Source organism: Vitis vinifera, chromosome 13 (genome assembly GCF_030704535.1).
Source record: "Vitis vinifera cultivar Pinot Noir 40024 chromosome 13, ASM3070453v1".
NCBI lineage: Eukaryota > Viridiplantae > Streptophyta > Magnoliopsida > Vitales > Vitaceae > Vitis > Vitis vinifera.
In genome coordinates, this window is record NC_081817.1 from 23,284,622 (window position 1) to 23,296,986 (window position 12,365).

Consider the following 12,365-nt stretch of genomic DNA (forward strand, 5'->3'; position numbering starts at 1 on the left):
GAAAAAACAAAACAGTATTTCAATCTCTGGATTGACAACTCATCATCCTTGAAGGTCAATCTATTTCTCGCCTTCCAAACCGTCCAAAATATATAAAGAGGAGCAGCTCTCCACACCTTCTTGCGCTTTTTGCCCACAAAAGAACCATGTCAACTAAGGAGAGTCTCTCTAACTGAAGAGGGCAACACCCAAGACACCCCAAACAAGGTAAAGAGTAACTCCCATAGGACCCTTGTTTTTGAACAGTGAAAGAGCATATGGTCTATGGTCTCCTCATTCTGAAGACACATGAAACATCTATTTGCCAAGGCCCATCCTCTTTTCTGAACAAGATCTAGGGTTAAAGTTTTACCCCATGTAGCCTCCCACGCAAAGAAACTAATTTTGGGTTGTACCATAGTTCTGAAAGGCGCGCCTAGGCTCGGGGCGGCGCGACGCCACCCTCCGGCGCCTCGCCTGAAGAGAGGCGACGCCCCTTCACGAAGGCGCCGCTTAGGCGCGCAAGGCGCGCGCCTCCAGCAAGGCGCGAGGCGGTCGCCCGAGTCGCCTCCGACGCCCGACCAGGTACGCCCCTCCTTCTCCTTCTTCTTCTTCTTCTTCTTCTTCTTCTTCTTCTTCTTCTTCTTCTTCAGTCGGGTTGCAGAGACAGCAGCAGCCCTAGGTTTTTTTAGTTTTTTTTTTTATTTTAACGGCCCAAAACGACGCCGTTTGAGCACTGTGCACTTAAGTGAACAGTGACCAAAACGACGTCGTTTTGGTCACTGTGCACTTAAGTGCACAGTGCTCAAAACGGCGTCGTTTTGGAGCCTGTTCATTTAAGTGAACAGGGACCAAAACGACGTCGTTTTGGACCCTGTTCTTTAACAAATAAAATCTCCTTCCATCCAGCCCCCTTTTCTGCTCTTTTTCAACCCGAGACTACTGCCATTTTTTGCCCTAGCCTCTTCCGTGCTGGAGAAGTGAAGAAGAAGAAGAAAAAGAAGAAGAAAAATAGGGGGAAAATAGGAGAAAAATAAAGAGGAAATAGTAACGTACCTTCCGGACCTCGGTATTTTTCTTTTTTCTTCACTTTTCTGCAATTTTTTCCATTCTTACCTCATAACTCTCATTGGTAATTTTTTTTTTTTAAATATAAATATTATATTTTGAGTTTTTGACATGAAAATTTAACAAAATAAAAATAAATAAATAAAAAGCACTCATGCATATTTGTTGTTAATGTGACATTTGATAATGTGATATGCATTTTTTTTTCAATTTTTTTTCTTAATTTAATTATAATTATTTTATTGTGGAATTAGATAATTTGTTTGCAAGATGGATAATGAGAGTGAGACTCAAGTGGACTCTAGTGCAAGTGGAAGAAGAGATCCGGGGTGGAAATATGGTCGTTTGGTTAATGAAAAAGATTTGAACACCATCATATGCATTTTTTGTGATAAAGTAACCAAAGGAGGCATCTATAGACACAAACAACATCTTGTTGGTGGATATAGAAATGCTAAAAAGTGTAGAAAATGTCCGGAACATGTTAAAGAAGAAATGGAAGAGTATATGACTTCCAAGAAAAATCAAAAAGAGCAAATGAATATGGGGAGCGAATATGTTAATGAAGATTTGTTTGGTTTGGAAGATGAAGATATTGGTGAGGAGATTAATAGTAGAACGAATATCACCAACATTTCTAGTGGAGGTAGTAACCGAGGAGGAAGTGGTGGTAGGACGTTTTCTTCAAAAAAACCAAGACAAAAAGGTCCTATGGATCATTTTTTCACTCCTAATGCAGAGATGGTTGTTCAAAATCAAAGGAGTGGAAAGATGAATCAAACTACCATCAATGATGCCTACAAAAAGGAAGCAAGAGAAAGAGCTTGCACGCTTATCACAAGATGGATGTATGAGGCCGCTATTCCATTTAATGCAGTCACATATCCGAGTTTCCAACCAATGATTGAGGCTATTGGCCAATATGGTGTGGGTATGAAGGGACCAACTTTTCATGAGGTAAGAGTTACTAACCTTAAGAAAGAATTGGCTCTCACAAAAGATTTGATGAAAGATCATATGGTGGAATGGGGGAAAAATGGATGTTCACTTATGTCGGATGGATGGACCGATAGGAAAGAGAGAACTTTGGTGAACTTTTTGGTTAATTGTTCAAAGGGAACCATGTTCATGCAATCCATTGATGCTTCTTCAATGATTAAGACGGGAGAAAAGATGTTTGAGTTACTTGACAAATGGGTAGAGCAAGTTGGTGAAGAGAATGTTATTCAAGTTATAACAGATAATCACTCAAGTTATGTGATGGCAGGTAATAAATACTATTTCTTGAATTTTTATTTTCTTTTAAAATTTGAATTATCTATGATCTATCTTGAGAACTTATGTAAATTTATTATCTACAATTTCATATAGGGAGGTTGTTAGAATTAAAGCGTCCACATTTGTATTGGACACCATGTGCTGCACATTGCCTTGACTTGATGTTGGAAGATATTGGAAAGCTACCAAACATCAAGAGGACATTGGAGAGGGCTATATCACTAAATGGGTATATTTATAATCGCTCAGGGCTACTCAACATGATGAGGCGGTTTACTGGACAAAGGGAATTGCTTAGACCTGCTAAGACTCGGTTTGCAACTGCTTTCATCACATTATCGCGATTGCATGAACAAAAAAACAATTTGAGGAAGATGTTTACAAGCTCAGATTGGTCAGATAGTAAATGGGCAAAAGAGCAGAAGGGGAAAACTATAGCCAACATAGTTCTAATGCCTTCATTTTGGAACACTATTGTGTTTTGCTTAAAGGTTTCGGGTCCCCTAGTTCATGTGCTTCGTTTGGTTGATGGTGAAAAAAAAGCTCCTATGGGATACATCTATGAGGCCATGAATAGAGCTAAGGATGCAATTGTGAGAAGTTTTAATGGAAATGAAGAGAAGTACAAAGAAATCTTCAACATCATTGATAAGAGGTGGGAGATTCAGCTTCATCGGCCTTTGCATGCAGCAGGGTACTTTTTGAACCCGGAATTCTTCTATGATAAGCCAGAAATAGAGCATGATGCCGAGATTATGAGTGATTTGTATAAATGCATCTTAAGGCTAACAAGAGACCCTGCTAAGCAAGAAAAAGTTGTGGCCGAAGTGAGTTTGTTCACAAATGCCCAAGGACTATTCGGGAATGAGTTAGCTGTTAGGACAAGAAAGACTAGAGCACCAGGTTAGTTATTTAAATGATTAGATTGTATTTTTGCTAAAATAGGTGAATTGTTTCACTAAATTGTTAATATCTATACTACAGCTGAATGGTGGGCTGCATATGGAGCTTCAGCTCCAAATTTGCAAAAGTTTGCAATGAAAGTCCTCAACTTAACATGCAGTGCATCAGGTTGTGAACGGAATTGGAGCATCTTTGAGAATGTGAGTGACCAAATCCAAAATAATTACAAGTAATAGTCTAATAGAGTCTTGAATGTAACTTAAAAGTTAAAATTTTAAAATATATTTATGAGCTTATGAATTTTTGCAGATTCATAGCAAGAGGAGAAATAGGTTAGATCATCAACGCTTGAATGATTTGGTGTACATCAAGTATAATCGAGCCTTGAAGAGAAGATACAATGAACGTAACACCATTGACCCAATTTCCTTGAAAGATATAGATGATAGCAATGAATGGTTGATAGGGAGAATGGAAGATGAGGATTCTCATGGAGGTGCACAAGATGATTTTGTATTTGATGATGACAATTTGACATGGGGTGATGTTGCTAGAGCTGCTGGAGCTGAGGAGGCCAGGTTTGATACTAGAGCTAGAGCTAGAGCAAGCTCAAGCATAATACCACCAACAAGGGGGATAGCTTCAAGTTCTAGAACTTTGCCTTCTTATTCACTAATAGATGAAGATGAAGATGAAGATGGAGACATGGTTGATTCAGCAGATGAAGAAGATGGGGAAGGCTACAAATGTGGTGATGGAAATGATGATGATGATGATTTTGTTGATTTAGAGGAGGAGTGATGATTGCTTGTTGTGGACAAATTTGTGATTTAAGTGTTTTTTAATGATGTTTTTGAATTGTGGACAAATTTCATGTTTTGGACCTTTAGGTTTGGAAACTTTGGATTTGGATATGTATTAGGCAATTAGCAATATGGATTTGGATTTGTTTTTATGCTTGGAGTTCTTTATTTTTATGTTTTTTGTTTATTAAATTGAAGTTTTGGATGATATTTGATGATTTATGTGTTTAGGACAAATAAATGATTGTTAAATTTGATTATATTATATAAAAATATATATGTAAATTAGGGTGCGCCTCACTTCACTAAAGCCCGCGCCTTAGATGCGCCTTGCGCCTCAGGCTCCAAGACTAGTTTGCGCCTTGGTGCGCCTTGAGCCTTTTAAAACTATGGGTTGTACCCACACATCCCAAATACAGCTAGAAGGAAACAAATAAGGGCAGTCCGCTTCTAGAGCAAGGTAGAGAGACTTGGCCGAGAACTTGTCACTCTTTGTTTTAGTCCAAACCACCATATCATCCACATCTTCAAGCACTCTCCTCCCGTGAAGACGCTCCAGAAATCTTTCCACCTCCCAATCATTTAGGGCTCTTGAAAAACGGGGATTCCAACCCTCCCACTACCCCTCAATCGAGGGATCCTAATAATCCGCCACCCAAGCTTCCTTGTCAACAGACAAAGCAAAGAGGGAAGGAAAAGACTCACACAAAGGGGAGTCCCCACACCATTTATCCTTCCAAAATCTCACCCTCCTCCCATTGCTAACTCTGAAAGAAATCTTAGCACCCACCAACTCCCAATCCATCCTTATTCCTTTCTAAAGCCCCACGTCATACGCCTCTCTCACTTCCCGAGAGCACCAACCCCCTCTATCTTCCCTATACTTCCCTCTAATCAATTGATTCCACAAAAGCTCTTTCTCATTTGCGAATCGCCAATTCCATTTGGAAAGAAAAGCCTTATTGAGGATGGAAAGACATTTAACCCCCAGTCCCCCTTTCTTTTTACTTAAGCACACCAACTCCCATCTTACTAAATGTGTTTTTCGCTCCAAGCTGCCACCACCCTAAAGGAAATCCCTTTGAATTTGTTCTAGTCTCCGGCTAAATGAACTTGGTAAGCGCAATAGGGACATAAAATAAATAGGAAGATTCAACAAAGTACTTCGTATTAGAGTTGCTCTTCCTCCCTTGAATAAGTATTGTCTCTTCCACATGGCCAATCTTCTACGGAATCGTTCTTCCACTCCATCCAACACTGACACTGACTTAAACGGAGCACCCAAGGGAAGACTCAGATAAGTGGACGGGAGACTACCCACTCTACAACCAAAGTCCAAGGCGAGATCATCAATATTCTCTACCCTCCCTACTGGAATGAGATCACTCTTCTCCAAGTTTATTCTCAACCCCGACACGGCCTCAAACCACATAAACAGCCAACTTAGGTAAGTCAACTGGTCTTGAAAAGCTTGGCAAAACACCAAGGTATCATCAGCAAACAACAAGTGGGAAATCTGAACCCCTTCTTCACTCCTACCCTTCTCCCTACAGTCGTTCATAAAACCTCCATCCACAGCCCTTTTAAGGAAGGAGCTAAAAACCTCCATGGCAATCACAAAAAGATAAGGTGAGAGAGGATTACCTTGCCTCAATCCCCTTGAGCTTTGAAAGAATCCCTTAGACGTGCCATTAACCAACACAGAGAAACTTGCAATAGATATGCACCACTTAATCCACCATATCCATTTCTCCCCAAAACCCATTTTCTGCATAACTGTGAGAAGAAAAAGACCAATCCACATTGTCATATGTCTTCTCTATGCCAAGTTTGCACATAATACCATTCTCATTATTCTTCAAAACCAAGTCAATCACTTCATTAGCTATTAGCACTGCATCTAGGATTTGTCTACCCTCCACAAAAGCCCCTTGAGCCTTAGAAACTACCTTTCCAACCACCATTTTTAGTCTATTGGCTAAAACCTTAGCCAACCATTTGTACAGGCTTCCCATTAAGCTTATGGGCCTAAAGTCCCTTAAATCTTCAGCCCTCACTTTTTTTGGATTAAAACCAGAAAAGTTGCATTTAACCTTTTAACAAATTTACTGTGTTCATAGAACTCCCTGAAGAAACTCATCACATCATCCTTCACAAAGTCCCAAGAAAACTGCCAGAAGGCCATTGAAAAGCCATCAGGCCCCGGAGCTTTATCCCCACTACAACCCAACAGCGCGCCATACACCTCCTCTTCTGAGAAAGGCACCTCCAACGCACCAGCATCCGTATTCTGCAGCGTTTCACACTGCAGCTCGGATAAAGGAGGGTGTCAGTCCCCCGGATTGGACAGCAGAGATCTAAAGGCATTTACTATCCCTTCACTAATCCCACTCTCCTCCGAATGCCAAACACCATTAATCCTAACTCGGTCCACATTATTTCTTCTCCTGTGAGCATTTGCCATCTTGTGGAAAAAGCCCGTATTTCTGTCACCCTCTTTCAGCCACACTTCCTTAGATTTTTGTCTCCAAGTAATCTCTTCTAGTAAAACCCACTTTTTATATTATTCCCTCGCTTTTCTTCTTGCTTCCATCTCTCCCAAAGATAGTCTGTTAGTCTTCTCCTTAGCATCCCAAAACTGCAACTGATCCAAAGCCAAATTTTTCCTGTATTCAACCCTGCCAAAGACATCTTTGTTCTACTCCTTCAGTTTAGACTTCACAACCTTTAGTTTTTCAGCCAGAATAAAGCTTGCAAAACCATTAAAGTTGTCTCCCTCCCACCAAGACTTCAACAGATCCTTAAAACCCTCCACTTTAAGCCACATATTCTCAAATCTAAAGGGAGATGGACCTCTTCTCAAACCCCCTCCTTCTAACAGAATTAGGAAGTGGTCAGACACTAGTCTTAGGAGGATACATTGCCTCGAACCACTAAAACGGCAATCCCACTCCTCATTGACCAAGAAGCGATCTAGCCTTGAGAAAGATTGGTTATTAAATAGGTAACACATCATATAACCTATTTAACCCATTTAATAATTAGGTCCTCATATTTAATAATTAGGTTAAGTTAGGTCTTATATATGTCTGTATGATTAATGTTTCAATCAAACATGTGTATGACTCGATTAACCTATTTATTTAAAAACAAATTTAATATGAGTCAAATATGGATTAAATAATTTAAAGATATAGTTATGTTAATCAGCAAAATTATTAAAAAGGTCAATCGGGTCAAATTTGTGTTATGCAAGTTGATAAAAAAACTACCTATTTATTAAACAGGTTATGAAGGTCAACACAAATTTAACCCAAACATATTTATACTCAATCCAAACCTGCGAAAAGAGCGTTGGGTTCAAGTTGTGTTGGAGAATTGTATCAAACTTTGTCATCCCTACTTCTAGTAATGAACCAGAAGTCCCAAGTTCAAGCCTCTCTACTATTTAAGTGGTGTGAGGTAGAGAGGCCCAGAGCATCTAGGGTTTGCTTAGCTGGCAACTAGGTTAAATGGCAACCTGTCAAGGTGGATTCCTTGTTATTAAAAAAAAGGCCTATATAGTTAGTAACAAAGGATAATAGTGGAAGTAAAAAAATCTTTGATCACTATACCTCTTGACATGGTTGGGAATAAGCTAGGTTAGGTAAGAAATATTTAATATGGATAATTGTAGAATTAAAAAATAAGCTACGTAAGGTTGGAAATATTTAATATTTTGGAACCAACCCAAATAGTCTAGTTGGATTCCCCATTATAGAAAAAGAGGGCAAGATAATTAATATAAAGGATAATGGTAGAAGTGAAAATTATATTCAATATTTTGGAACCATCTTAAATAGTCAGAATAGATAAGGCTACATAGTTAGTAATAGAGAATAGAAAAATCTATATTCAATATTTTGGAACCATCTCAAATACCCTAATCCTTGCCACTTAAGTCAAGACATGAGGGCTAATATTTAGGTTTCTAAAGGCCTGTTTGGTAACTGTTTTCAAAAAACAGTTTTTTGTTTTCTAAAAAAAAAAATAAGAAAACACATTTAGCAACCTGAAAATAGAAAACAGTCTTTTATTCTTAAAAAAAAAAAATGATGCTTTTAGAAAATAGTTTTTAATTGTTTTTCAGATGTTTTCTCTTGTTTTCTAATGGTTATTTTAAAAAATAATTATACAAATATATATAATGTTTAAAAATAAAGCATTACATATAAAAGTTATTTTTATAACATATTTAAAAACATAGAAAATCGGCTAAAAACATTTCAAGTTCCCAAATAGACATTTGTTCTACAAATCATTAGAGAACAGTTTTCCAAAACCGTTCTAAAAAACTATTTTTCTCATTTTTTTAGACTGGATGCATTTTAATACGGTCCTTCATTGCCCTAAAGCAGGCATTCTGTGGTAGCATATTTTTTCTTAGTTTGGAATGACTTGGATGTTGCAGTCTTCAGTAAGAGGAACCCTTCTCTGTTGGCACAGATTTTTAGTAGGAAAGGAATGGAAAAAGGCTTGGAGGGTTGTTCCCTTGTGCCTATTTTGGACTCTATAGAATGAAAGAAATGGAAGATCTTTGGAAAATGTTGAACAGTCAGACCAAGCAATCAAATTGGATTTTATAAGTAGTTTTTTTTTAATGTGTTAGAGTACACATAGTTGATCATTCATTAACCATGATAGGCTTTGTTGATTGGATTAGATCCAAGTAAGAAGAGGGAGCTTACTTTCTATTTTTCTCTCTTCTTTTTGCTCGCCTATTAGGGACTATTGTATACATCGTGTGTACCTTAGTGCACCCTTCGCTTAGGCACTGTTAATATATATTCTTTTTTGCCCATCAATTAGTGAAGATGTCAAAAACTATCTCAAAATATTTAGATTATTACTTTCTCTCATGTAGAATATATTATACAGAAACCCATTTTGGAATAATGTTGCTCTATTCAGCATTATTCTTCAACAAAAAAGAAAATAAGATGAACAAATAAGAATCATTCCAAACTAAATATCGAACAGTTATGCAGAATATCATGTAAAATCCCAAGTCAACAAAAACATTGTGACTGATGATTACAAAGAAATATAACCGAAAAAAGGCTGAATATGTCAGACAATTCTTTTATCAATACTTAGTGTACTGGACACCTGTTCACATAACCTATGTCAAAGTATATTCGTACAAGCTTGGAAACTTACAAATGCTATTCCATTTATTTTTCCTAAATGTATACTAATAAAAATTTTTAAATGAAGACAAGACAAGCAAAAGTCTAAGATGGTTCAGCCTCTGCCAGCAAAGACCACTGAATGCACTAGTACAAATGGATCACTTGATTCAAGTTGAAAGTAAGTAAATACAATGAGGAAAAAATGAGAGGATGTGGCCCTAAATGAAATGGAATTTCAGACAAGGATTCATGTGGTCAACACCAAGCAATTGGAAGTAAGTCTTTTTTTGAGCCAAGATTGAGCGAAAAGGTGTTCAACAAACAAGTGCATCATGCGTATAGGCTGCATGCTATTTGCCCTTGATGAAGTGTAGCAATATAACTTACTTGCATTGGAACATAGGCGGAGCTTACACATACTGCTAGACCACCTAAACAACACTTTTGCTATTTCCTAATGTTCAACTCACAAGTTGATGAAACTTAATACACCTCACACAAAGAAGCATGGTAGCACGTTGATCAATTATCAGCCTATGGTTACATACTTAAAATAGTAACTGCATAAAAATACGGCCAGAGTCTAGCATTGTAACTTCTTTGAGCTAACTGATATGCTAAATCATTTAAGATAGTGTATGGTTATGTCTGTCCAATGTTGGTTTTTGGGTTATATACTAATCTCTCATTCAGACAATACAATAAAATTATTCACTGGTAATATGCAAACAAAAGCTGCATAAGATCAATTCGGAAGAAATAGATGGCAAAGCAAATTATAAAACAATGTCAAGAGCTAAACTTGAGTATTGATTAAGTTTTGAGAATTGGGTAAAAAACAAATACACAATAGCTCAAATACCTTATTAAGAAGAGATGCGAAAGGTCTATAGTTAACCAACTAGGACTGCTTACACATTTTATTACAGATTTTTTACCTTCTTAAAATAATAATTCAGTCAAGACTTGACATTACAAACTGGTAGCTCCCAAATCCAAGCTTCTAACAGGCCTCAAGTATATCAAATTGGATGAGCTCCAAATTCGCTGCTTACTCACGCTTTTGGCTATAAGGCTTTTGGCTATAACGCATTGCAAATTAACAACAAAAAGGAAACAATGTCCTATCTCGTACAACAAAGAAGCAGCGAAGTTTTTTCAGTACTAACCATTCAATCATACAACAAAAACAATTAGTAGAACTTTTCTTATGCCACCAAGCTTCTAAATAGTTGGTAAATTAGGTTCAAATTATGCATCAGAGAGATCAAAAAATTTTAAATTCCAAACTAAATGAACAATTACCAATTCAATGTCCCTCTCTTCCGGACCTGCTCTCGACTGATCCACGGCAGTCATCCTCTCTGTCCGCAACATCACGAACTCGCCTTCCCCACCGAAACCCTACTTTCCTCAACCACTGCACCACGCATTACTGAAAACCTTCCTCCACTCATTTCTTCATCAAAGTTCCCACACAAACGCACATCGTCATCAAAACCCTAACCGATCAGCTGGATTCATCAAACTCTCACATTGTTCGCTTCCGATCCAAAACGAGAAATCACAGTTGGCGTCTCGCCAATTCCAGCCGAGATCGAAGAGGAATCCGAAAATGTGAAGAAAACTACGGAAAATGGATGAGACAGGAAAACAGGATCAGGACATCAGAAGCTAACGGACGAAAGAATAAGCCAAAAGAGACTACACCATTTTCTATGGCGCTTGGTTCGAGGTCTGAGAGAAAGGATTCGACAAAGTGCGAGAAAACAGTGATCAGTTGCAGAGCAACTGAACCAAGAAAATCTAGAGAGAGTGACTGAAAATGATCCCAGCAGAGGAATAACGAGCAGCTGAAGGCTGAACCCAAAAATAATAGGGTTTGGCTTTTTCTCTAGTAAAGCACCGGTCAACTCACCATACACACCCTGCCACGTAGGCAAAAAAGTGATGTGGGAACCACTTCGTTGTGGGTCCTCCTTATAAAATAAAGTTGGGCGGTTAATAAAATAATAATATCGGACAAGTCCAATAAAAGAATTGCCAGCTGGCAGTGTGGGTGAGCAATTTCAGTTCTATCGAGGAATAAATAATAATAAATAGTTTACATCTGAGTCACCCTATGCGTCCAAAAATTTTGGGTTAGGTTTATAGGGCTATCAAAAAATAAATAAATAAATAAATAATTGGTGTGCTAAGGTTACTCTAGAAAAAAAATTTCTAGAATTTTTGTCTCATTTTTCAATATTTTCGTAAATTAATCCAACTATTGATATTTAAAAAAAATTCTAACATTTTCATACTTGTCTTCGATTGAATCCTAAAGATTATGTTGGGCACCCGAAAAATATTAAGAAAAATAAATAAAAATATTATGAAAATGATTTTTAATCAAATTTGACTAAAATTAGTTAAAAATTTATATATTTTTAAATTATTTGATTTTTTATGTCAATAAGATAAATAGGTTTGAAATAGTAAATAAAAATAATTTATTAACTTTAAATTTTTATTTTTTATTTTTCTTCTACTTTTCCTTTTTATTTTTTTTTTTCTTGCATTTTCCCTAAAGCCAAACATAACCAAAGAGTTCTTCAAAATTAAACGATAAATTCAAATTCAACCTAACATACTATCCATGTAACCAAGTCAAAGAGTTTGAGTTCTAATAACTATCCTTGTATTAGGGAATCAGCATCCTTCACTATCATCTTATTGGATATCCTTCTCCTCATCTCTAGAACTCATGACGCAATTTCCTAAACAAAAAAGAAAATTAAAAAGCAAAACTTTCAATATACTTTAAATAATAATCCAATCCTTCACCATAAACGACTACAAAATCAACCTAACAAAGCACAGTTGAAGACTAATTAAACAATGACTTCAACGCCTTTCTAAAATCCAAGATCAATGTTGTCTCTATATCCATACTATTCTAATCCTCAATGCATCCATTGTAACACCAATTCATTAGAAAAATATGGGGATAGAAGTTGGATGTCAAGAAATGAAGCACCATGTCTTTAAATCCTCAATGTAATATAGGCATTTACAAACTATTCTCAAAGACAAGATAAAAGCATGTTTTTTTACATGAATATTTGTTGGAGAAAAATCCAACACTCAAAGGCAACAAGAAAAATAAAATGAAATGGTGAAG

At 37.0% G+C, this 12,365-nt stretch overlaps 2 protein-coding genes across 5 annotated transcripts in view; one reads left to right on the forward strand and one right to left on the reverse strand.

Moving 5' to 3' along the window:
* LOC100244665 (PH, RCC1 and FYVE domains-containing protein 1) overlaps nt 1-11,154 on the reverse strand; it is a 47,515-nt gene extending 36,361 nt beyond the window's left edge. Inside the window, exons 1-2 of one of the 2 annotated variants that reach the window (XM_019217728.2) lie at nt 10,913-11,076; nt 10,508-10,829 (exon numbers count right to left, since the gene is read on the reverse strand). In XM_019217728.2, the coding sequence (XP_019073273.1) occupies nt 10,508-10,579 (72 nt within the window). In that variant the 5' untranslated portion in view covers nt 10,580-10,829; nt 10,913-11,076. Of the gene's footprint in view, nt 1-10,507 lie in introns of both variants that reach the window. The other variant, XM_010647308.3, reaches the window with a different exon arrangement.
* Nucleotides 435-4,183, forward strand: LOC132254842 (uncharacterized). Of its 3 annotated transcripts, none has more exons than XM_059741406.1 (5): nt 435-564; nt 1,302-2,314; nt 2,419-3,228; nt 3,310-3,428; nt 3,538-4,183. In XM_059741406.1, exons 2-5 carry the CDS (start codon nt 1,318-1,320, stop codon nt 4,027-4,029), a joined length of 2,418 nt encoding a protein of 805 aa, XP_059597389.1. In that variant the 5' UTR covers nt 435-564; nt 1,302-1,317; the 3' UTR covers nt 4,030-4,183. The 3 variants fall into 3 exon arrangements, with proteins under 3 accessions (XP_059597389.1, XP_059597388.1, XP_059597387.1); XM_059741405.1 differs by lacking the exon at nt 435-564 and adding an exon at nt 677-1,048; XM_059741404.1 differs by lacking the exon at nt 435-564 and having other exon boundaries at nt 1,067-2,314.
* Nucleotides 11,155-12,365: the final 1,211 nt, after the last annotated feature.

Excerpts from the sequence above, each read along its gene's own strand:
- LOC132254842 (XM_059741406.1), top strand. The coding sequence starts at position 1,318 with ATGGATAATGAGAGTGAGACTCAAGTGGACTCTAGTGCAAGTGGAAGA. Across the intron at positions 2,315-2,418 it reads CTCAAGTTATGTGATGGCAG|GGAGGTTGTTAGAATTAAAG; the intron begins GTAATAAATACT and ends AATTTCATATAG. Across the intron at positions 3,429-3,537 it reads ATTGGAGCATCTTTGAGAAT|ATTCATAGCAAGAGGAGAAA; the intron begins GTGAGTGACCAA and ends GAATTTTTGCAG.